The sequence below is a fragment of the Artemia sp. Qi Xiang Cuo genome, chromosome 5 (genome assembly GCF_049724085.1).
Source record: "Artemia sp. Qi Xiang Cuo chromosome 5, ASM4972408v1, whole genome shotgun sequence".
Taxonomy (NCBI): Eukaryota; Metazoa; Arthropoda; class Branchiopoda; order Anostraca; family Artemiidae; genus Artemia; species Artemia sp. Qi Xiang Cuo.
In genome coordinates, this window is record NC_142798.1 from 53,779,836 (window position 1) to 53,807,145 (window position 27,310).

Consider the following 27,310-nt stretch of genomic DNA (forward strand, 5'->3'; position numbering starts at 1 on the left):
CAAGCATAAGTATTCACATACCGGGCTCTCTGGTGAACCGTCAGACCTCTTCCATATCCTTCTCTAAGGACATTTTTGAATTTAGATATTGTATTTATCTAATTTTCCCTTTCCGTTCGGCTCCAACTTCTTTGAAAAAACATTCTTAATATTTTAGTTTTTTCCTTTCTCGGGATCCCCTCAAACACCTCTTCTACTTCGTCTCCCAGTGATAGCATTTTACATTTATTTCTATTGAGCTGTAGCTTGAAGATGTCGCAATATTCTACTATGCACTGAACGGCCACTTTCAAATCATCTTCAGTTTCTGTGTACGTTGTCAGATCATCTACAAAACTGTTCAACTTCATTGCCACATTTTCAATTATAATGCCATTTATATCCTTTTTTAGATATTTAAGTAACGGGTCAAAATATATTTCAAACAGTAAAAGGCTCAGAGGGCATCCTTGGCGCACTCCAGTTTCTGCTTCAAATTCTCCTGTAACATCGCTATTCACACAAATTACCTGTACTATTTTTTCAGTTATCCTATTTATCCATTTTATGAATCTCTCGTGGAAACCGTAGTAATTCATGATCCATACTAGTATTTTTTTCTTATTTTATCGACGGCCTTTTTAATATCATAACTATTTATCCTGTACTTTATTTTTTTTTTCCTTTCGACTTTCTGCTTGTATTATTACGTCTCTTATACTAGCCAATAATATGCTGTTTTAAGGTTCTCTACTCCTCCTCTTTGGTTTACACTTAGTATGGCTGGTAGCAGCATTTTTAGATGGTTTGCTAACACTTTAGATATAATTCTGTAATCGCCACCTGTGATATTAACTGGCCTCCAGTTGTTGAGGTCTTCAGGGCTACCTTTTTTCGGCATTAATTTCATCATCCCTAAACACTGTATCTTAATATCATCGTTATTTAGTAACTCATTAAAAATATCCGCCATATATTCTGCAATTTTTTCGACGTGTTTCTTATAAAATTCGTAAGGTATTCCATCAAGTCCTGGTGTTTTATTGTTATCCGTCTCCATTATAACTTTTTTTTCTTCTTTTGTTAATTTCGCCGTTAGTATATTATTTCCTTCCTCTGTCACTTGATTATATTCAATCTTCCGAAAGAATTCGTCCACTCTCTCCTTTCCTTCTTCTGTCTCTCTTGTAAATACATTCTTGAAGAAGTATTTGACTTTTTCCATGATATCTTCAATTTTCTCAGTTGTTTCCCCATTTTTCCTTTTGACTCTTTTAAGATTAGCTTCTTCTGCTTGCTTTTTCTCCTTGCAAATAAGTGTTGTTGTTAGTTGTTCATTCCTTATCTGGTCCTCGCATTTTGCTCTTATCCAAAGGCTTCTGTCTTGTTTTGTTCTATTTCTCTTATTTCAAGTAGAGACTCGAAGAATTCCTTATTGGAGTTTCTCCCTTCATATATCTCTCTTTTTAGTTCACAAGCCATTCTACAAATAAATTTCAGATACTTATAACTAATTTTTGATAATTCTAGTAAAACTGTCTTTGCCTCTTGGGTAATTCTGGACTTCATCGTTCGTTTTCTGTATTCGGGTAGTAACTTGGGATGTATTTCATTCATCAATTTCAATATCTTCCCTATCTTTGTCTTACATTCATCACTTCTTAAGACTTCAGTATTCATTTTCCATGTAGATTTCTATATTCTTCCTTCTACTTTTTTCATTTTTGTTTGTAACTAACACTGCATTGTGGTCCGCCGCCATATGTTCTTCTTGGTTGCATCTGACACATGTTCTTATCTGTCCGTCGTACCATACTCGTAATCGTAGTCCATCCACAAAAACGATAGATGGAATGTTCGTAGTTATTTTTATTTTCGCTGTAAATCTTGTTTTTGACGTTTCTATATGTTCACCTCCCTGGTAGACATCCCTTTTACACTCTAGCACCTTACCGTAGCCCGTCAATGCTTTTTGCACTGTTGACCCTTCCATCTCAAAGGGTACTCCTTCGATCTTGTCGTAGCTAGGTCTATCCTCCCAGCTTTCAATAATTACATATTTTACTTCCCCATCCGTCGTTGCGAATGGGAGCATTCCGTTTCTTCTTTGCTCCAAAAACTTCTCAAATTCTTCACAGTTTGTAAATATAACAAAAATTGTTTTCTTGAACTTCAAACCTGACGCATCTATGCCTATCAGATTTTCTTTTCGCAAACCTTTCTGTTTCATCCATCTATGTATCTCAAGTTCAGTTGGCAGGTTGTCATCTGTAAATGCCGTGAAACTCATAAATGCTGTATTTTTTATAACATATTTCAACGTTTTCCCCTATTTTCCTATAATTCCTCGTACACTCATCTTTTTTTCTCCTTTTTCACAATGCTTTAAACACGAGTAATTTAAACTAAGTGAGTAAAATAGCACACACACCCAAAAACAAAGCAAACAACAAAATACTATTAAACAACCATCAACAGCTCCAGTAAAAAACATCCAAAAAAAGAAAAAAAAAAAAAAACAATTACCCGATTAAGTACTTTATTTCAACACTCTCTGCACGCTACCTGGCGGTCCACGCAAATCTACGAAATATACGAAATATTTCAACCTTCTCTACACTCTACCTAGCGGTCCATGCAAATCTACGAAATATACTACACTATTTAATGACGTTTCGTATTCACACTTAATACCTACCTATCCTAAATACCTTATTTACATTACTTATTCAAACTAAAACTATCCTAAATATCTTATTCTATTATTAAATAATGTTTGCTTTTACCCTCTATTTTTAAAACTAAACACAAACACTGAAAATATTTTAAAATTTTTCAATTTCTATAATCTTATTTTTGATATGTTCGAGAGGTGGGTTGGTTGCCCTCCAATCACTTTCGACTATTAAAAAGGGCACTAATCCTTTTAATTTCCAATCGAATGAGCCTTTTTTGAAGTTTCTACGACAACGCCTTCTATAAAAACTTTATATGCCCCCCGGAAATAACTTACAACCCTTGCCCTGAAGGCTGGGGGGGGGGGAGTTTCCTCCCAAAACATAATTTCTGTATGGAAATAAACTACGCTGAACGAAATGGATATCTAAACTTTTTGATTGGATGTGTTTCGGGAAATGGTGAGAGTGGAAGGGGTTTTAGTTGCCTTCCAGTCAATTTCGACTATTAAAAAAGGGCACAAGTCACTCCAATTTCCAATTGAACGAGCCCTTTTCGAAGTTTCTACGACAACTTGTTCGATACGAAGTGCCCTGCTCTAAAGGAAAAAAATAATAAACAATGCATTGTGGCAACATGGTTCTTATATGCCCTCAGGGCATATAACTTAAAACCCTTGCCCCGAGGGTTGTGGGGGAGTGTCCTCCTCAAAAATATATTGTCTATCTGGAAATCAACTACGCTGAACAACATGGCTATCTCAAAATTTTGATTGGATGTGTTTGGGGGAATGATGAGCGTGGGGGGGAGGGGCTAGTTGTGCTCCAATCACTTTCGACTATTAAAAAAGGCACTAGCCACTCCAATTTCTAATTGAATGAGCCCTTTTTGAAGTTTCTGCGAGAACTCCTTCGATACGAAGTGCCCGGGTATGGAAAAAAATAATACATTGTGCCAACATCGTTCTTTACTTAGGCAGCGCTGTTGCGCTGCCTATGAAAGATTGATGAGGGTATAATGTATTATTTTTTGTTGATGTTGTTGTTTATACCAGGGCACTTCGTATCGAAGGAGTTGTCGTGGGAACTTCGAAAAATGCTCATTCAATTGAAAATAGAAAGGGCTGATGCCCTTTTTAATAGTCAAAAGTGATTGGAGGGCAACTAATCCCCTCCCACGCCCACCCTCCCATTCGCCCATTATGTTTAAAAACTAAATGTTGCCTTAAGATTAAATACAAATGCACTGTGTTAATGCTAATTCCCAATAAGTCATCTCAGCATTATCCCAAGAACGACTGAGGGCATTATGTTCCAACTTTCGGGGCTACATCTGCTCTTAAAATTTAACCAACTCAAAATAGCGTAAGTGTATCCAAGCTATCAAAAAAAGTAAACAGATTTTTTTGCGAATGGTATCAAGTCTTCCATTTCAGGTCAACTAGAGGAGGTATGAAACTAAATTAAACACTACTATTTGTGTCCAGATTTTTAAAAGGGTATATGCTGTTAAAAATTGCTGAAATATTTTCTCCAGCATACAAATAGCAGGCCAAACTATAAATTCTTAAAAAAACGAAAAGATTTAAGGTATTATTTTCTTTTTCCCTGAAAAGACACTGAAAAGAACAGAAACTAATTAAACAAACTTTCCACAAAATAAATTTTTCAAAGAAAAGTAAGGAACTCCATTAAACAAAAAATGAGCGAAAATAAAATCGAATATTTTATTTTTAAAGCGTGAAACTACCATAAATCAGGAACTTGCTCAGGAACACCTAACCACCATAAATCAGGAACTCATTCATGAAACTTGCTGTGTGCTGTTTTTTTGTTCGTGGAACGTGTTACATGCTGGTTTCTGTTCGTGAAACTTGTTACACGTTGACTTTTCTCTTCGTAAAACTTGCACATTGATATTCCTCCTCGTGAAACTGATTTTGTTCATGCAACTTGATGCGTGATGAATTTATTTTGGTGGAACTAGTTGCGAGGTGATTTTTTTTTCGTAAAACTTGTTACATGTTGATTTTTCTCTTCCTGAAACTCAAACATTGATTTTTCTCATTATGAAACTGGTTTTGTTCATAGAACTTGTTGAGTGCCAATTTTTGTTCATGAAACTTTTTGCATGTTGTTTTTTTTCTTCGTGAAATTTGTACATTGATTTTTTGCCCTCGCGAAACTGATTTTGTTCATGGAGTTTGTTGCGTGCTGATTTAAGTTCGTGGAACTTGTTGAATGCTGATTTTTGTTCGTGAAACTTGTTGAATGTAAATTTTTCTCTTTGTGCACTTTTTGCGTGCTTATTTTTGCTTGTGAAACGTGTTACATATATTTGTTTCTCTTTATGAAACATGTATATTGGTGTTTTATTCTCATCGCGACACTGATTTTATTAATGGAACTTGTTGCATGCTTGTATTTTGTTTCATGGAACTTGTTGCATTTTGATTTTTCTCTTCGAGAAACTCGTACATTGATTTTTTCTCCTGTTGAAACTGATTTTGTTCAAGGAACTTGTTGCGTGCTGATTTTTGTTCGTTAAAATTGTACATTGATTTTTCTCCTCGTAAAACTGATTTTCTTCATGGAATTTGATGCGTGCTGATTTTTTTTTCGTGAAGTTCTTTCGCGCTGTATTTTGTTCGTGAAACTTGTTACATATTAATTTTTCTCTTCGTGAAACTCATACATTGATTTTTATCATTATGAAACTCGTTTTGTTCACGGAACTTGTTACATGCCGATTTTTTTTCGCAAAACTTTTTACATGTTGATACACTTGTACACTGATTTATTTTTCCTCTCGCGAAACCGATTATGTCCATGGAACTTGTTGCGTGCTGATTTATGTTCGCGGAGCTTGTTTAGTGCTGATTTTTGTTCTTGAAACTTGTTGCATGTTCATTTTTCTCTTCGGGAAACTAGTACATTGATTTTTCTTTTCGTGAAGCTGACTTTATTCATGAAACTTGCGGTGTACTGATTTTTTTTGGTTCGTGGAACTTGTTACTTGCTGAATTTTGTTCCTGAAACTTGTTACATGTTGATTTTTCTCATCGTGAAACTGATTTTCTTCGTAGAGCTTGATGCGTGCTGTTTTTTTGGTGGATCTTGTTGCGAGGTAATTTTTGTTCGTGAAACTTGTTACATGTTACTTTTTCTCTTCGTGAAACTCAAACATGGATTGTTTTCATTATGAAACTGGTTTTGTTCATGGAACTTGTTGCATGCTGATTTTTGTTCGCGAAACTTGTTGTTTTTTTTTCTCTTCGTAAAATTTTAAAATTGATTTTTTCCTCTCGCAAAACTGATTTTGTTCATGGAACTTATTGCGTGCTAGTTTATGTTCGTAGAACTTGTTGAGTACTGATTTAAGTTCGTGAAACGTGTGGCATGTTTTGATTTTGTTCATGGAGCTTGTTGCGTGCAGAGTTTTGTTAGTGGGACTTATTGCATGCTGAGTTTTGTTCGTGAAACTTGTAGCATGCTGATTTTTTTCTTCGTGAAGCATATACCTTGATTTTTCTCCTCCTGAAACTGATATTGTTCATGGAACTCGTTGTTTGCATATTTTTGTTGGTGGAACTTGTTGCATGCTCATTTTTATCCGTGAAACTTTTTGTATGTTGATTTTTCTCTTCATGAAACGTGTTCATTGATTTGTTTCATCGTTAAACTTACTTTTTTCGTGCAACTTGTCGCATGCTGATTCTTATTCGTGGAACTTGCTGCACGCTGATTTTGTTCGTGAAACTTCATGCATGTTGACTTATCTCCTCGCAAAACGTGTACATTGATTTTTCTCCCCGTGAAACTGACTCTCTTCATGGAACTTGTTGCGAGCTGATTTTTGTTCATGGAACATGTTGTTTGTTTATTTGTTTGTTCTTGAAATTTCTTGCATGTTGTTTTTTCTCTTCGTTAAACTTGTACATTGATTTAATTTTGTCTTCGTGAAACCGATTTTGTTCATTGGACTTATAGCATGCTTATTTTTGTCCATATAACATTTTGCGTGCTGATTTTTGTTCGTGGAACTTGTTACATGTTGATTTTTGTTCGTGAAACTTGTTACTTGTTGATTTTTCTCTTTGTCAAACTAAGAGAAACTGGATTTCATATCTGTGTCATGGAGGATGGTAGAATTTAATTTGTTTTCAAGGGTTCCCTCAATCTAGATTGGATTCCATCTTAGCTCTCGTGTGGTGAACACAATTTGGAATGTAATTGTTAACACTGGTATCTTTGGTACGTACTGTTTGCGTGCTACTGGACTGATTTAAGATTATGAGCTTGGAAATCCAATTGTCAGGAAGAAAACCCAAGGAGTCAGATTCGGTACAGCAATCCGCTACTTCCGTTTATTCATCCGTGCTCAACATTTTACAAGTGGATCTCCAGGCAAGAACTGATGATGACTCTGCTGCTAAACATGCCGTTGGCTCTATTGATGAGAATGATAGAAAGAATACAAAAGTAGAACTCCGGTTTTTGCCTCTCCTCACAAAACACCCAGGGGAAGAAATAGTGATCTGGCCTCACTTAGGGATATAAATGATGTGCTTGAATGTTTGCGAAAATGAGACAACATAGTATAAAATGTGACGAATGATTTTTGTGAAGGAATCCCTGGCGTACTGAATAACTGTGACGTCAAGTTGAATGAGTAAAAGTACCACGGAATGCTGCAAGGTATACAGGAAAACTTTGATCTTGATATGTTTAAGAGCTGTGATGGTGTCATTAATACGAAGCGCATAAAAAAATCGATGGCAGTAAAAACCCCTGTCAAGCATCGAATCTAAAATGCGCCAGCACAGGTGTCCCCCATGCGTCCTTTGGTCTCAAACGCCATGTGATCTGTGAAGTCCTGGCTTAGAAGAACAGCATCTATAAATGATTGAATCAAGATACTTAAGTTTATGCTCCTTTAATATTAATGGAACTAAAGATAAGGACCACACAGTTAACCAGAAAGTGTCAGATCAAGATATTTTATTTTTTCAAGAGCATCTTCTCCCCGCTTTCAGTGCCCATTCAATTTGACGGAGCATTGCACATAATGTGTTTACTACCAACGCTCCACGCACCAAAGGGTCAAAGTTTGTCAGATCTTTCGCCTTTCCTCTATAAATCTAGCAACAATTTCATTGCAATAAAAATCGTAATTGTGTGGTCTCCATGTTTGCCTTGTGACCTAGTGCACACTGTTTCCCTCACTCGATTTTCCAGCGCATGCTCCTCTGTGAAAAACCTTGTCACAGACATAGGAAAGCTTGGTTACAATTGGATTTTTATGGGTGATTTCAACTATGATGCTCTTAATCAGTCCATACATACTGACCTAATCTTACATTCTCTCCCAAATAATCATCGAATCGTGGAAAAAGACCTTAAATACAGCTATGATCATGTCAGTCGAGCTTTATCTAACATTGATCATTGCATCTGGTCTATTGCTATATCTTGTTCAACTGTGCGCGTAGATGAAAATGAATGGGATTATGACCACTTACCCCTAGCCATTACCATTTTAGTGAATCAGACTAGCCATAATTGGGTAGGCACTAATGAAAAGAAGTAGTGTTACAAAAGGGATCGGTCTAATTTTAATAATGTTTTATATATTACTGCTCTAGCTAGACGGCTGGATAATATCCGAGTCCCATTCTACATGCTTTGTAATGGTGCTTTCTCATCTTTAAATCGTTTCAATTTGAACCTCTATTATTACCATATCTTTGAATGCTCAAAACGCCCTGAAGAAGTTACTGTCTGTCTAATCTGAGTGCGTCCTAATACACGTAGTTCTATAGGAATGGAAGATTCTGAGTTAAAAGTCGTAAAGAACTGTGCTAAATTACGGCTGATGATTTGGATCGCTTGTGGCCGAAAAAATATGAATAAATATGGGCCGACCCCATATTTATTCAAGATGTGCATTAATCATGTGTTGAATAATATCAAATCTGCCTGTTTCTAGGCTACACCGATATCTCCTAAGTTGCTTCCGCAGATGATATATTGTTGATTATCAGAACGAGATCAGGTCTAGTCCGCTCGGTTGATATTGTTTCTCTTTTTTTCGAATATTAAAATGCCCCTGAATGTTGATTAATATGAGTGCCCAGCATTTAATGTAAAATCACCGTCTACAGTTTTTGCACCGCCATGTAGATTTTCCGAAATATGATGTGCTAATGTTATTAAGTGGCTTGGAATCCATATTTGCAGTACGCTGTCTGGGCTCCATGCAAAAGCTCTTGTCGACATTAAACAAAAGTTTCAAATAGGCCACGAGAAAATCGTCGCTAATTGTGGTCATTAGTCACATTGAGTGCTCCGTCTTTATTGTATCTTCTGTGAATACTCCGTTTATTAAAATCTTGTATTTATCCTCTGCTCTAGAAGAAGCAGCTAAAATCAATTCAAGTGATGGGCTTCCGGTAAATGAAAAGCCTACTTTATTTGGCTCGATCTTACCGCAATCATGCCATTGATAGTAAATATGGTGCTACGGATATTTCTGTGCCATTCGAAAGATTGTTTCAACTCATTCGAAAGAACTGTTTTAACTCATAATAATGTCTGGGTTGTCTCCACCCACTAATCTGACTATTTTGCTGTTAATGATTGTGCATTCTATTTTTGTCTAATGAAGTTCCTTTTGTTTCTTTTTCCCAGTGCTCTGCTTGTGTTTTGCTGTTTCGCAGCGGATTAAAATTAATTATCATTATTATTTTTCTATGATTTTACAATGTAATCCAGAATCAAAATTGAGTTTCCTCAATGTAAACATTTTTAATTCCAGATTATTCAGGCATAGCTTGACATGGGTAATGAAACTAGCAATATCAGGTCTGCAACAGATGATGTTCCTGGTTCAAACAGCCATAGAAGAAACCGAAGTAACGCTAACACGTCTAATACCCCTGAAACAAGTGACTGGAACCTTGGGGTTAGTTTGTATCAACTATTATAGTGTTTGCTAAGGATCATTCGTTTCTTGGATTTTTCTACCTAATTACTCTCACATACCTCACTATTCAGTGATGCCAATCATTCCGGTATGTTTAATACTGTGTTAAAAACCTTCAAGCATTTTGAAAAACCATAGTTTTAAGTCAAAACACCATAAACCTTTGGATTATGAGGGAGGTCCGAACTATTTATTTTTCACCCGTCACTTCAAAAAGCCAAAAAAACGGAATACGTAAATCGTGCACAAATAGTACAAAACAATACTTAAAACGCAGACCAGGGATGTAAATACAGACCACCAGATTCATACAAATACCAATACGTTCTTATCATTGAAAGCTTAACGCCCGTCTTAGGCTATATGCTTTTTTAGAGTTTCAGTTGTTACCACGAACTGTTAGATTCTTCTCGAGATACATAACACACATGAAAAAGCCTTTTGGGTTTTTTCTCGGCAAAAACCTTGTACAGAACGACTCATGTTGTCAATAATGTCTATTCTACTAACAAAATCCTCTTTTTGTCAAAACCAGTATCATATTTTCGTTGGTATGGCTTTTACCCAAGCCGCTCTGTAAGAAGATCAGTTTGCCTTCACAAAAAAAACTTCGCACTGTTTCTGTGGAGAATATCATTTGGTAAAATAAGCTCAGGTGGTCTATTCGAAAATTGACACTAAAATCTGGAGGAGCCCCGCAAATACCACAAAGCTTAAGGAACCTACTTTTCAACTTCATTGTAGCAGAGATAACCTCGCTTCATGTCACAATAAAATCACTATTTGTACGGCGGTAAAGGTTGAACTTAGCTTTTCAGCAAGTTAGGCATTAAAACTGGAGGAGGGAGTTGAAAATTCTTGCTCGTAGTGCTCTGGTAAGAAATTTATCACTAGGACAGAATCTGGTGTAGCATAGTGGCGAGGCTCCAGGCCTAGCCTCTTCGTCCTAGCAACCAGCATGTGTTATTGATTATTGATCAATAGCGGACACGTGGTTGATACGTAACAATTTAGGGGATCTTTTTTCCTTTTCTTCAAGACGTTTTTCCCTCAGTGCTTTCTTCAAGATGTTAGTCAAGTGGGGGAACCCCCGGATGTAAAAAACTGGTTCCCCTAGAGGGAGGGGTGATAAACTAGTAAACTATCTTACAAGTTCTTCAAGATATTTTCAAGAAGTTTTTCAATGCGTTTCAGGATTTTGCCAGAAGTTTTTTAAGACATTTTTCTTCAAGACATTCTTCAAGTTTGAGTTTCCAATGTTTACATATGGAAACTCAAACAACCTTTTCATTGACGTCTTCTTTTCACGGGATTATATGCTGGAAACTGAACCGTATCACGCAAGCCCCTATTACTGTAACCATATGGTCACACGCACAGAGATATTAGGTATAAGCTTGCATCAGATCGACTCCAAGGGCTGGTTTTTAAAATGAATCTATCGATCTAAATTAAGAAGCAAGCTAGCATGGGAATTCATGAGGAGATGTTAACAGGTGATACTTTCCAGTGGTAATTAAATGGATGAGGAAATTTCAAGTCCATTGTTATTAATTGTTTGACGCAACCTAGATAAGGACAGGTTAGGTTTTGAAGTCAGTTCAGTGTTACGTTAGCATCATTGCGCAAATCATTTCACTAGCCAGTTATCAATCCCATATTTAAAACCTAATGACAATAATTAACCTTATTGTTTCTTTGGAAGGTATATTTGTGGATCCTGTTTTATTCCCCACATTTTTCTTTAGTTTTTTTTCTAAAATCCATTCAAAGCGCGGGGGAGTTTACTTTGGCCTACGGGGTTCTAATTCTACGGCCAAAAATTATCAAAATGTCTCTCTTGTCATTTTTCATCCCCAGTACCTACTGCAGTCAAACATGCCGTCAATGTCATTATTTTTTTTTGTATTACGAACGTTTATTGTTTTTGTTTTGTTTAGCTTTTTGCTCAGGGTAATCATATTCAACTACTGGCCATAGAATTTAGGGAGAGGTTACTTCGAGTTGAAAATGCGAGTTCCACTTCTACTGTCAAAAATAATCAAAAACCAGCTCTACTTCGATCGTAAATTTTCATCCCCAGTACATACCGCAGCAAAAATGGCGTCAATGTTATTTTTGTTATTATTTGTTTTTGTTTGTTTGTATTACAAAGGTTTATTTTTGTTTTTCGTTTTCTAAGAAGGGTAATCATATCAAACCAGTGGTCCAAGCATTTTGGGAGGGGTTATATCGATTTGAATAAGCGATTTCTACTTATACTACCAAAAATAATCAAAAACCACCTAGGCTACAATCGCCATTTATCATCCCCACTACCTATTGCAGCCGAACATAGCGTCAATACTATTATTGTTTTTATTTGTTTTACTTTATATTACGCACGTTTATTGTTTTTGTTTTGTTTCGTTATCTGCTAAGGGTAATCATATGCAACTACTGGCCATAGATTTTTTTTTTTTGGGGGGGGGGTAACTTCTATTTGAGACAGCTATGTATAATTATACTACCAAAAATAATCAAAAACTAGCTGGGCTACCAACTCCTTTATTTATCCCCAGTACATATTAAAGCCAAATAGGGGGTGATCTTTATTATTGATTTTATTTGTTTTTGTTTGTTTGCATTAAGCACGTTTATGTTTTTTGTTTTGCTTCGTTTTCTGTTAAGGGTAATTATATCAAACCATTGGTCCTAGCCTTTTGGGAGGGGTTAAATCGAGCTGAAACAGCAAGTTCTACTTCAACTACCAAAAATAATCAAAAACCAGCTAGGTTACCATCGCCACTTTTTATCCCCACTACCTATTACAGCCAAACATAGCGTCAATGTTATTATTGTTTTTATTTGTTTTTCTTTGTATTGACCACGTTTATTGTTATTGTCTTGTTTTGTTTCGTGTTTTGCTAAGAGTAATCATATCCCACTACTGGCCATAGAATTTTCGGAGGGGTTACTTTGATTTGAAAAAGCGAGTTCTACTTCTACTACCAAAAATAATAAAAAAAAACAGCTAGGTTACCATTGCCATTTTTCATCCCCATTACCTTTTGCAGCCAAAGATGGTGTCAGTGTTGTTATTGTTTTCTTATTTTATTTTTTTGTATTACGCACGTTTATTTTTTTTTGTTTTGTTTTCTGCTAAGGGTAATCATATCAAACCAGTGGTCCTAGCATTTTGGGAGGGGTTATATTGATTTGAATCAGCGATTTCTACTTTTACTTTAAAAAATAATCAAAATCCACCTAGGTTACCATCGCCATTTATCATCCCCAGTATTTATTAGAGCCAAACATAGCGTCATTGCTATTATTGTTTTTATTTATTATACTTTATATTGACAATGTTTGTTGTTTTTGTCTTGTTTTGTTTTGTTTTTTTGCTAGTCCCCCTAGTAGCTACTGCGGCCAAACATTGTGTTTGTTATTGTTATGGTGTCTGTCTTATTTTTTTTTATTACGAAGGTAAGACCTAATTCGAATTTTCTGTGTGAATACTCCATTGAAGCAAATGGTAAAATCATTGGATATGATAACAAAAATTGAATTACCATCCATGGACCATGACTGATCTTGGCACGTAGCTCTCTGTGCTCCGTGCGATTCCTGATCCCTCGGTCCTTCTTACCCCATGGATCATTACAGTCCAGGACACTCCCAACTTATTGTAATAACCCCACGACATTTCATGGTCATGGTGGCATTGATTTATCCCGGAATCTCATTAAAATAAACTCATGGAGTACAATGCCACCATGACCATGAAATGTCGAAATTGGATGGTCGAAAATATGGTAAATATGTCTTTTAGGATGACTAAATTCCCCGAAGTCCCCAGGAGGAGGGCTAAAAGCTATGAACTTTACCCAATGTTAACATATAGTATTGGTTATTGGGAAGTATACAGAAGTTTTCAGGAGGGTTTTTTTTCTGGTAGTGGGGGGGGGGGGGTGGGTCGGGGGTTATGTTGGAGGATCTGTCCATGAAGGAAGTATTATGGGGGAGGAGAAATTGCCATGAAGGGGGCGCCGGACTTGCCAGCATTATTTATTGGTTATTGGGAAGTATACAGACATTTTCAGGAAGGATTTTTTTCTAGAGGCGGGGGCTAGAGGAGGGGGTTACTCTGGAGAATCTTTCCGTGAAGGATGTTTCTTTGGGGCAAGGGACATTTCTATGAAGGGGGCGCCGGATTTCCAAGCATTATTTAAAAAACGATCAGAAATTAAATAAAAAACAAACAAGTTTTTTCAACTGAAAGTAAGAAGCAACATTATAACTTAAAACGAACAGAAATTATAACGTATGTGAGGAGGCTCTCCCCCAAGTCCATACCTCCCTCTTTACGCTACAGTTTTTTTTTTAGTGCTTTAAAAAGAGCTATCTATTCTAATTAAAAGGCCTTTGTGATTCAGGGGTTTGTGAATCAACTTTTAACGTAAAGAGCGTGGTATTGACTAAGGGAAGAACCCCCTTATATACGTAATAACATATAAGTAATAAAAAAAAACAATAAAAAAATAAGCGATACGGCTCAATAGTAATCGAAACTTTTAAAAACGGAATTTTGATGTCAATAAATGTATCAAAAGAATGTGTTTATAATGCTGATTCTAAATATATAAATTTTATTAAGTTTAGTATTGCTAATTAAAGGCTATGAGCCTGAGAAAATTTACCCGATTTATCCAAGGGGGGGGAAACATCCCCTGCAAGGGAATCAACTTAAATTAAAATTACACCGTCAGAATTCAGCGTATCAGAAAACTCTCTTACCCATGTTTCAAGCTCATATCTGCAAAAATCTGCAACTTTGTATTTTTTGCCAGAAGAAAAATATACGAATATAGAAGTTAGTTACGTAAGTTAATTTGTAAATTACGTCATAAAAAAAAATTTAGAGACAGCCATTTAGTAAAAGAAAAGTAAAGTTTTTATGCAAATTTTGTTTACTTATTCAATGACGGTGAGCCAAAATAAAAGCTGCATTAACTGAAAAACGATCAGAAATTAAATAAAAAAACAAGTTTTTTAAACTGAAAATAAGGATTGACATTAAAACTTCAAACGAACAGAATTTATTTCGTCTATGAAAGGGCTGTCCCCTCCTCAACGCCTCGCTCTTTACGCTAAAGTTTGACTCTGTCTCACAACTTTATTTGTTAAAACAATAAAAAACTTTGGCGTAGAGAGCGATACGTTGAGGAGGGGACAGCCCCTTTCATATACGGAATAATTTCTGTTCGTTTTAAGTTTCAATGTCACTCCTTACTTTCAGTTTAAAAAACTTGTTTTTTTTTAAATTTAATACCTGTTAAGGGTGATCATATCTAACCAGTGGTCCTAAAATTTCGGAAGGGGTTATATCAAAGTTGAAACAGCAAGTTCTACTATTACCACCAAAAGTAATCAAAAACCAGCTAGGCTTCAATCGCCATTTATTATCCCCATTATCTATTGCAGCCACACATGGCGACAATGCTATTATTGTTTTTATTTGTTTTCCTTTGTATTGACCAAGTGTATTGTTTTTGTCTTGTTTCGTTTTTGCTAAGGGTATCAGATCAAAAAAATGCCATAGAATTTTGGGAGGGGTTACTTCTAGTTGAAAAAGCGAGTTCTACTTCTACTCCCAAAAATAATCAAAATCCAGCTAGGCCCCCTCGCCATTTTTCATCCCCAGTACCTACTGCAGCCAAACATGATGTCAATGCTACTATGGTTTTTAATTGTTTTTCTTTGCATTATTACATCAAGAAACACAAAAAATGTGGGGTATTGGTTTTTCCCGGAATAGCCTGGCTTCCATGTTGCCCTAAAGATTGAGACTAGAGGTAAGAATTAAAACATTGCTGGATTTGGATTTTGCTTGGAATAGCCTGGCCTTCATGTTGACTTAAAGGTTGACACAAGAGGCAGAAAACAAAACATTGCGGGATATTGATTTTGCCCAGAATCCCATTGACAAAAAAAAGGAATACAGAAAAAAGCTAGATAATAGATAGGCCTATGATAAATCTAGAGAATACAGAAAATAAAAATTAAAAAAACATACAAAAATATGATAAATGGAAGGAATGAGGAAAACAGATGAAGTAATAGTGTAAAATGACCATTTGATTCGAAATTTTTATTTCATTACGAACGTAAGACCTAATTCGAATTTTCTGGGAATACCCCATTGAAGCAAATGGTGAAACCATTGAATAAGATAACAAGAAATAATTTACTATCCATGGACAATGACTGTTCTTGGTACGTGGAACTCTGTGACCCGTGCGACTCCTGGTCCCATGGTCATTTTAACCGTATGGAGCATTACAATCCAAGACACTCCCATCCCATTGTTATATCCCCATAATATTTCATGGTCCGTGGCACTATGTGGCTAGCCCCTGGTACCCTGTTGCATTGATTTTGCCCGTAATCCCATTCACAAAAACGCATGGAGTACAGAAAAAAAACTGGAAAACAAATAAGTATATGAAAAACGTAGAGAATACAAAAATAAACACAGATCAACAGAGTATGAAAATCGGAAGAAATCATAGGCAGCGCAATCGTGCTGCCTAAGTAAAGAATGATGTAAGCACAATATATTATTTTTTTTTTTTCCATACCAGGGCACTTCTTATTGAAGGAGTTGTCGTAGAAACTTCGAAAAGGGCTCTTTCGATTGGAAATTGGAATGGCTTGTGCCCTTTTTGATAGTCGAAAGTGATTTGAATGCAACTACCCCCCCCCCACGTCCCTCATTCCCCCAAACACAACCAATCAAAAATTTGAGATACCCATTTTGTTCAGCGTAGTTGATTTACAGATAGAAAATATATTTTGAGGAGAATACTCCCCCACAACCCTAAGGGCAAAGGTTTTAAGTTAGCCCTGGGGGAATATAAGAACGATGTTGGCACAATGTATTATTTATAATTTTTTCTTTTAGAGCAGGGCAATTCGTATTGAAGAAGTTGTCGTAGAAACTTCGAAAAGGGCTAATTCAATTAGAAATTGGAGTGGCTTGTGCCCTTTTTAATAGTCGAAAGTGATTGGAAGGCGACTAACACCCCTTCCACGCCCACAATTTCCCGAAATACATGCAATCAAAATTTTAAGATAGCCATTTTGTTCAGCGTAATTGATTTCCAGATAGAAATTATGTTTTTGAGGAGGACACTCCCCCACAGCCCTCAAGGTAAGTGTTGTAACTTATGCCCTGGGGGCATATAAGGTTATTATAGAAGGCGTTGTCGTAGAAACTTCAAAAAAGGATCATTCGATTGGAAATTCAAAGGGCTAGTGCCCTTTTTAATAGTCGAAAGCGACTGGAGGGCAACTAACCCCCCTCTAACGCCCACCTTTTCCACAAACACATCCAATCAAAACTTTGAGATAGCCATTTTATTCGACGTAGTTTTAAATTCTGGAAATTAGGTCTTTGAGGATGACACCCACAGCCCTCAGGGCGAGGGTTGTAAGTTATGCCCTGGGGCATATAAGGTTTTTATAGAAAGCGTGGTGGTAAAAACTTCAAAAAGGGTTCATTCGATTGGAAATTGAAAGGGATAGTGCCATTTTTAATAGTCGAAAGGGATTGAAAGGCAACTATCACCCCTTCCACGCCCACCATTTCCCCAAACACATCCAATAAAAATTTTTAGATAGCCAATGTGTCCCACGACGTTCAAATCTTAGGAAATTATGCCTTTGAGCAGGACACACTCCCCACAGTCCTTAGGGCAAGGGTTATAAGTTTTACCCTGGGGGCATATAAGGGTCTTATTGAAATATTTGTCGTAGAAACTTGAAAAAGAGCTCATTAAATTTGAAATTCAAATGTCTAGTGCCCTTTTTAATAGTCGAAAGTGATTTGAGAAAACACATCCAATCAAAATTTTTAGATAGCCATTTTATTCAACGAAGTTGAAAGTTTTGGAAATCTGGTCTTTAAGGATGAACCCCCCCCCCAGAGCCCTCGGGGCACGGGGTGGTAGTTATGCCCTGGGGGCATATAAATTTTTTATTGGAAACGTTGTCGTAGAAACTTCAAAAGGGTTCATTCAATCGGAAACTGAAAGGGCTAGTGCCTTTTTTATAGTTGAAAAAGATTGTAGATGTATAGTTGTATAGTTGAAGATGATGTTTTTTTCTTGTTTTTTTTTTATAACACGCACACTGGGATAGATATATACAGAGATAAGAGAGCAAGAGAAAGAGAAGATACAATTTTTCTTAAGTAATCACGGAGAGAGGCGATTGGTTCCATGACTACATCAGCTTCCCGATTTGGAGCTATAGCTTGCATGTTGGGTGTGCCAGTTGACCAGTTGACAGTTGGGTGGTGTATGATGGGTCCGGATGGTTGTGGCATCTTGTTGTGGATGTTGGATGTGGCAGTTGACCAGTTGACAGTTGGCTGGTATGATGGGTCCGGATGGTTGTGGCATATTGCTGTGGATGTTGGATATGGCGGCTGGACAGTTGGCTATTGGGTGGTTTGTGATTATTGTTGATGAAATTAATGGTTTTGGCAAACGACCATATTGTATAACAGTTGGTCTGTTTGAAATGATCATTGGAGTCGCTTCACCCCTTCTTATCTTCTTAATGGGTAGGGGGAGCTCCGGAAAATCCTAAAAAAAATAGTTTGTTTTTCAAGAAAAAATATTGATTGGAAATCATCAGTCCTCACCAATAATACATATTAGTATATGTTTTAAGATTTCAGTCACGAGTATTATTATATTTTTCTGATATGACTTAGAGATGTGAGAAAATACAAAGTTTGTTTTTCATGAAAAAATCCATGAAACTCCACCCAAAGGGGGTGGAGTGAGGGGGGAGGGTGGGGGGATTGGAGGGGGGTAGGGGGTGGAGGGAGGGGGGTTGGAGGGATGGGGGGGGCTTGGTGGGGTGGGGGGTGGATGACTGTGGCATAGTGGGGGGTGGGGAACTTTGGGCCGAAATGAAAAATAGGTATGATTTTCCTCATGTACTAAGCTCGCAAGCCATTTAAATGCAGTGTTTACATACTTTTTTTGTTTTGATATTGCTCTTTACCGACCTCTGGAGATCCAGGTTCAAAAATATTTAACAATCTGTTAACTATAGGGGGATTGTATAAACCACTCGATATATTTTATTAGAATTAATTTCTTTACCCACTAAGAATATAAAAGAATAACTTTCTTCTTGCGTGTAGCTTTCATCAATATTCCTTTTGTTAGAATGCATGCTTGTATTTCAAATGCCAATTTTGAACTGAGAAAATAACTCATCGACAAAGTTTTTATACCCGTGTTCAAGGTTAAACATAAAACAACCACGCCTAAACATATTGTTTAACAGTCAGAATTTCATAACCTCATACCAGCAAACGAATCACCATACCATGAAAACCGTCATGACTTTTAACAGAAACATGATATTTAAAACCAAAACCATGGTTTCGTGAACAGCACGAATTTTTATGGTAGGATGATTCTGATTAAAACATAAAAAAAAACAAAAACAAAGATATGAATTTTTAAGGCGTGGTGATTTATTATGATACATGTTAATGCCCTGTTGGAATGATTACCCCGTTGAATGGTATGGGTACTGGCCGCTTGTATATATTAATATAAAAAGGGGTACTGTCCGCTACCTTTAATTAACAGTATAAGGGGGTACTGTGCGCTTGTATGGTACGGGTGCTGTGCACCTGTATGGTACGGGTACTGTGCGCTTGAAACTGTTATAGCTATATAGGGGACACCCTCGTTGTAACTGTTATAGCTATATGGGGGGACACCCTCGTCGGAACTGTTATAATAACACTACTGTTATAAAGGTAAAAACCTTTATATTTTTTTCAGTAAAGTGCAAATTATGTTCTGGCCCTGGTAAGGCATAGGGGTTTTGAGCCCAACTTATGTTAATTTCTGCTCGTTTTGAGTTTGACTTGGTTATTTATTACAATTTCTGTTCGTTTTAGGTTTCATTTATTTATCGATGCTGATTTGTGGTAGTTTCACGCTTGGTAGATTCTTTGATGTTATTTTTGCTCATTTTTTGTTTATTGCAGTTCTGTATTTTTTTTCAAAAACTTATTTTGTGTAAAAAGTTTTTTTTTAATTAATACGGTAAAAACACAGGAATAAAAGATAAGCAAACAAAAACACACGGAGTACAGAAAAAAGCTGGAAAACAAATAACTACAAGAAAAACGTAGGGGTTACAGAAATAAACACTGGAAAACAGAATATGCGAATCGGAAGTAAAACGTAAAAAAGCAGGAATGAAAGATAAGTACACACAAAACACATGGAGTACAGAGAAGAAAAAACTGGAATACAGATAACTAAATGAAATATGCAAGGAATACCGAAAAAACGCAAAAAAACAGACAAGTATATGAAAAACAGATGGAATACAGAAAAACACAGGAAAAAGATAGGTACAAAAAGAAACACATGGAGTAAAAAAAAAAATATTGGATAAATATATGAAAACGCCAGGAATACCAAAATATGCAGGAAAACTGAAAAGTATATAAAAATGGATTAAATACAGAAAAAGTACAGGAAAGCACACAAGGCATTTCCCGGCCAGTAACACTGTGGCTTGTCCATGGTGCCCTGTGGCACATATTTTCATCCTTAAAGCATTTTCAGCCATTTGATATAAATATTGATAAAAATCATGCTTTAAATCCAATGCTTTGTGTTTTGACAAGCCAATCATATTACTCCCCCCCCACTTTGAATTTTCAGATATTTCTTGAAACTGTTTCTATAATTCCACTGCTTTGTGTTTTCCAAGCCAATCCTTCATGATATTCCATGGCAATTCCTGGACTTTGGCACTCTGTAACTGGCCCATGTTTTCCTCTGGCACCTATTATCACTCCTAAGGTATTTTCATACATTTTATCGATAAAAATAATGCTTTGACTCCAATGTTTTGTTTTTGCAAGCCATCCCCTCGTCAAACTCAGAGAAGTAGAAGCAGAACTCGCTGTTTGAAACCAAAGTAACCTCTCCCGTGCTTCAAACGGAGTTTGGAAAAAACTAAAGAAAAATATGGGGAATGACCTTCCAAGGCAATGCCTTCCAAAGGTATTACCCTCCGAAATAACTTTCAAAGAGATGATAAGGTGAATCATTTTCATTCAGTTTTATAAATGGGGTCGGTAACTGGCCAGTGAAATCATTTGCACAATGATGCTTACGTAACAAATCACTGACTTCAATACCTAACCAAACTTATCCTTGTCTAGGTTGCGTCAAACAATTGATAACAATGGACTTAGAATTTTTTATCCATTTAATTACCACTGGAAAGTATCACCTGTTAACACCCCTCATGAATTGCCATGCTAGCTTGCTTCTTAATTTAGACCGATACATTCATTTGAAAAACCATCCCTTTCAGTCGTTCTGATGCATGCCTATACCTAATATCTCTGTGCGTGTGTTCATACGATTAAAATCTTAGGGGGCTTGCGTGACGCGGTTCTGTTTCTAGGATAAGATTCCGTGGAAAGCAAAGGTCATGACAAGGTCGTTTGAATTTGCATTTGTAAACATTAGACCAACGTCTTGAAAAGTCTTGTAGAACGCCCTGAAGAAAAATTTCATAAAAAAAGTTTTGAAACATCTTGAAACGTAATGAAAAATGTCTTAAAAATGTCTTGAAAGTGCATATCAGGGCAATATAATCTGCGAAGTTGCAATCGGCTGGGACTCAATCGCCATATTTCAGTCCGAATCTGAGCCGATTCCGTGTTCGATCCATGATATAATCAATCACCGCTTTAAAAACTTCAAGAGCAGCAACACAGCCTTTCCTTACACCAGTATCTATTTCGAATAGTGGGCTTCGCTGACCGTTAACCTGGACAGAGCTTTTTGTACCAGTGTAGAGCGCCTTCAATAGGCGACAGTATTTGTTAGGGAGACCCGTTCGTTGTATTATCAGCGAAAGAGACTCACGATCGACCGAGTCGAAAGCTGCCTTAAAGTCAACAAAGGCAAAATATGCTCTACGTTGGAACTCAAGGGCCTTCTCGATGACCTGGCGAATAGTGAATATCTGCTCAGTTATGGATCAGTTGGGCGATTGCTGAATCTGGCGGCACTTACGGCTGAACTGGATACTTCTATCAAGCAGAGTCACGGTGAATAATTTGCCAGGAACTGACAGGAGGGTGATTGCTCTATAATTCGAGCAATCGTTTCGGCTACCTTTACGCTTGCATAGAGGAAGGATTATCCTTTCCATACATTCTTCAGGAATCAATCAGGTTGACCAGGCAACGGAGAATGCTGCGCTTGTTTAAAACTTTAGCCAATTTACGGTTTGTAGGTTTCTGGACCAAGGTAACCCAGCCGGTTCGTGGTCTGTCACAATCAAGCTTGATTTGTGACCAAAGTTGAGATTTCTCACATGCGGACTTTAGTTCAGAATTCTAAGGTTTTCTTTTGTTCGGAATTTCTCGGAGTTCTTGAACTCCCATTCCACACCTGTCAATACAGCAGCTTTTATGCCCCATTTAATGGCATAAAAAATCATAACAAAATGAATGCTCATAAGCAGACGAGTATCTTCAAGGGTAAGATTCGTAGATTTTTGTAATGGAATGAAAGGAATAATAATTTCACAGAGGATTGTATCGCAGACCGATTGAACGGCTGATGCATCTTTCTTTTTTCATTTTTGACAAATTCCTTGGATAACTTGGCTGTCGCGGCTTTGGCAGGGATTTTTGTTTTTGACTTTAGTCAGAAATTGGTCAAAAGTGTATGTTACGGCCCAGACTTTTTCTTGGCTTAGGGACAGATTTTCCGATATAAGTCGGAAAATCTGACTTTTCCGTTAGATTTACAGGAATTGATCCTGTAAGCTAAAGGATCAGATTCGAGCGAGTTAAATCCAGGTCACATAAGTCACTATTAATGTCACCAGTCAAAAGCTTTTTAGACATAGTATTGCAGGTAACACATTTTGCAAAACATTTAATCATGAGAGTGGAGCATATTTTGGATTCTTTCGATTTGTAATTTTTGGAAGGCAAGTGTTAATAACAGTCTGATTTGGAATTTGTATAGATTTCTGAAACCTCTAGTAGCATACAGGGAATTAGTTTTTGAATTAGGCCATTAATCCCCTCAGAGGGTCTTCCATGGCTGAGAAGAAATTTGGCTGGCGAAAATAATTGACACTTGGCAGTTCAAAAATTCAAGAAGTTGGTTATGGCAATGGATCGTAAAATATTCCTGCAATGACAACACGTCACAATTCCATTTTCGACTATATGGCACTTATTAAGGGCATCACTATCTATATTGCGGAAAAAGACGCAAATTCTATGGCTATACTTATATACAAACGCTTATTGATTTTGAGGAAATATTGCGTAATAGTAGGTGTGAGACGACGAGTGTCAGTTACAGAGCGCTTCAGATTTATACATGGTTGACTATGGAAGACTTTGCGAATAACATCCTTGGTGTATGTCTAAAAAGCATTTAAATGTTGTTAAATAACTAGGGGGGGGGGGGTCTAAATTATTTCTATGTTTTAAAGCACAAAAAAGGTAATTTTCAAAGAATAAGCGTAGTTTAAACAAAACAACTTTTCAGTTTATATACGAAATTGATTTCAGTCGATATTAAGGAAGAACCAGAAGACTATCGAGTTGTTTTAGAGTATGATTTAAAAATGGCAAGATATTCGAAACTGAATATTTGTTTCTCACATGCTTCTACAACACAATAGTATAACAAAGTGTAAATAGTTGACTTTATTTTTTTTTACTAATTTTATCGCGAATGTTTAATTTTATGTTCTAGTCTTATCGCCTTCTTCTGACAATTATAGCCTAAGTGAGGATCTGTCAGCAGGCAGAAAGTTAACTATTTCCACAAAACAATTTCATTTTTTTGCATCAGATTTGATTTTTTGTATAGTATTTTCATAGCTGCTGGAGTGGTTGCTGCTGCTGTCTATGTAGGTTCGAAAATATTGAGTACCGAATATCGTGCCATAGCACGATAGTATAACAAAATGTAAATAGTTGACTTTATTTTTTTTACTAATTTTATCTCGAATGTTTTATTTTATGTTCTAATCTTCTCGCCTTCATCTGACAATTATAGCCTAAACGAGGATCTGTTTGCAGACAGAAAGTTAACTATTTCCACAAACAATTTGATTTTTTGCATAATATTTGATGTTTTGCATAATATTTTATGTTTTGCAGAGTATTGCCATAGCAGCTGGAGCAGCTGCTGCTGCTGTCTATGCAGGTTCGAAATTATTGAGTACCGAAAATGTACCGGAGCGTGAAACTAAGGTAGGAAATGGATCTACATATTTCAGTAGAGTAGTTTTAAATATCTTTCTTTTTATTTTAAAATATTATACCCAAAAATTAAGTCACTTATTTCAAATAACATAACTAATTCAGAAGATGTTACAATACACCTTGGTGATTCAGCTTTTGGAAGATTTCAAAGTATAATTCTAATTAGCGTCGGTTTGACTCAAAACGACATTTGTCACACGAAATCATGTCTAAACTAAGGTTAAAAAGACCGTAAGTAAGGATCCTACAAAGATTAATGATTCAATTGTTGAGGTACCAAAAACAAAACACGAAAAAATTAACAAAACAAACTGGAAAAACAAAGAATTTCGAATCTTGTACTATACTTTGATAAAATCAACTTGACATGCCATTTGGTGCGTCTTTTTGCGTTTTTTACAAATATACAAATTTTTTTTGTTGTAAACGTAATTTTGGGCCCTTAAACGGACATTTATATGACACCTTATTTCTTATTATAAAGCTGTCACCTGCAGTTTTGAAACTCTTAAAACTGGACCACTCTTCCCCCGCGATTTTAAGTTTCTTGGTGTATCCAATCTTGTCTCCAAAGTGAGTGGAATTTTCCTATACAACTTACTGTTTGATAAAAGAAAGTTCTACTGAACCCTGTTCGAATTGACCTATCAGTCTTTGGACCGTGATTCACAACCGTTTGGAAATGAAATAACCTATTCTACATATTTAAAAACCCATGGTTTAATGATTTTCGAATTGTTGGGTACTCCTGACATTAGCATTGTTAGAACTGGGACCGTGCACTCAGAGTTCTCATTTGCCAACTTTCGCAGATGGCATTACGCTAGCTTCGCTAAGTTAATTTGAAAGCAACTGGAAATAGCCCCCAGACGCAGTGTTTTATTGGATCTTGGCTCATGAATACCAATCGAATAATTAAAATTTTCTAAAGGAATCCATACACACATACATATACACACAGATCCACACATACACACATACATACACATACACACACACAAACACAAATAAACACACTCATGCACACACACACACACACACACACATGCACACACCACACATACACACACACTCACACATACCCACATAACCACATACACTCATACACACATACACACATACACACATACACACATACACGCAAACACACATACACACGTACACACATACACACATACTCACAGACGCACATACACACATACACACATACACACATACAAACATACACACACATACACAAATACACGCATACACACATACACACACATTCACATTACACACAGACAAACAAACACACATACACACATACAAACAGACACACATACACACACATTCACACATACACACACGTACACACATACGCTCATACACCCATACACACAAACACATATACACATACACACCCATAAACACAGACACACATACCCACATACACACACACACACATACACACATACACACTTACACAAATACCCACATAAACAAATACACACATACACATACACACATACACACATACACACAAATACACACATACACACACACACACACCTACTCACATACACACACACACACACACACTATGTTTTATTGACAATAAATACAAGACAAAATTTTAATACACTTTAATATCATTTTGTTTTATTCACAAGAAAACATTCATTTAATTTTAAACACGCTTTGAAACGGCCCCTCCCCCCTGAGGGATGTGGCTGCCACTGGTGGCGGCCGGCCGAAGGCCGGATCACCCCCCTGAGCCGACAGTGGGGGTGCAGGTTGATAGTTAATTATTAAACCCTTTTCACATAAAGATTCTAAAATACAATAAAAATCACTGGTATTAACAACTTTGCCTTACGCGTGGAACATTACATAAACACTGCTCATATGATCCTCCCTCTCCCACCTAAGGACCACCTACTATTTGATTTAATATATTTTTTTCAGACCGAGACGCTGTCTTTACTGTAAGCATTTATCTCGGTCTGAAGTAATGTAGTGTCCCTGGGGTTGAACCTTGACACCGTCCGCACATACATAGACTTTATCTGATATGGCTGATATGACATTGGTATTGATTCTTACTGTGTAGTTTTTGAAATTAAAGAGAGAATAACCATGTCTTTCACTCTTGGATCTAGGCTACTTTCTTGACGGTTTCTATGATTATTCATATTGAAATTCTCCTTCACAAAGTCTTTAGACACCTCCTTGCATGCTTTTTGATTTCTTCATTGTGCGTTCACACATAGTACACCTTCGAACCTGCAAGCCCACCATGGGAAGTCAAGTTGCTCCCCGTTTTTGATTTTAAAAACAAAAGTTAATTGGGGGTGTGGTGCTTCACTAGCTTCAGGTAAATGGACTCATCCCAATCGGTAAAGTCCATTCGAGAGATAATGTGTTTACCATTTTTCAAATCATCTAATATATTTTCCTTTTAAATTTTAGAAAAATTGAATCAGTATCCCCATAACAAACTTGAACCTATCCCCCCTCGGCCATTGGGGCCTACACACATTGTGGTATAACTCTAACATGAGTTTTTTTTTAACTTTCTAAGACTGGGCAACCAGAATAATTTTTTAATTTTAAACTACGTTTCTTTTTTTCTACATAAAGGGACAATATTGAAGTCTATAATAGTGAACAGTGTAAAATCCAGGTCATCAGTGATTCAAGCACATTTTTTAAGGTTGGTTACAACGTTACAATGACTCCTATAGCACACACTTGTACATTTCACCGGAGGTTGAATTCAAAATGAGTCTAAAGATCTGTTTTTCAATATTTGTTTTTGCTTCAAAACGTTTATTGACAACAGTAATAATAAACAGTTCGAGGTAGGGGTTTTGATCTAATTGGAGGGCTCTATGAATCTTTTTGACCTTTTAAGTGTTCGCTACCATCTATCTCAAAAGAACATGGTGTACAACACTATTCTGTTTCGGTTGAAGGTCGGCAATTCATTTGTGTTTTGAAGGTGTTTAATGCATACCATCCTCAACCAAAGAAATATTATATGGACTCAAAGAGTCCTTAGACACTAGTTTGTTTATGCACAATAAAACAAAATATTTTACCAAGTCATGAAGTTCTATAGATATTTCACCATCAATTTCCAAAAAAACATATTTGTGGTCAATTCTCCTCAACAGTGGCAATGTTCAGAAAATTTAAATCATAAGGATTGTTAAGCCATTTGTAATCATAACACGGCAAAGAGTAGTGTGATATTGCTGACGGATAAAAGAAGGTCATGTCCGGAAAAATTGCGGTGTGTTTTCCAGTTGAGTCAGTTTCCAGTATATAATCTTCGCGAAA

The 27,310-nt window shown here is 36.5% G+C and overlaps 1 protein-coding gene across 2 annotated transcripts in view; it reads left to right on the top strand.

Moving 5' to 3' along the window:
• LOC148952274 (zygote arrest protein 1.S-like) overlaps positions 1-27,310 on the top strand; it is a 177,207-nt gene that overhangs the window by 75,927 nt on the left and 73,970 nt on the right. For both annotated transcript variants that reach the window (XM_089088910.1, XM_089088911.1), the window contains exons 2-3: positions 9,472-9,618; positions 23,882-23,974. In XM_089088910.1, coding sequence (XP_088945036.1) covers positions 9,493-9,618; positions 23,882-23,974 — 219 coding nt within the window. In that variant the 5' untranslated portion in view covers positions 9,472-9,492. The remainder of the gene's footprint in view (positions 1-9,471; positions 9,619-23,881; positions 23,975-27,310) is intronic.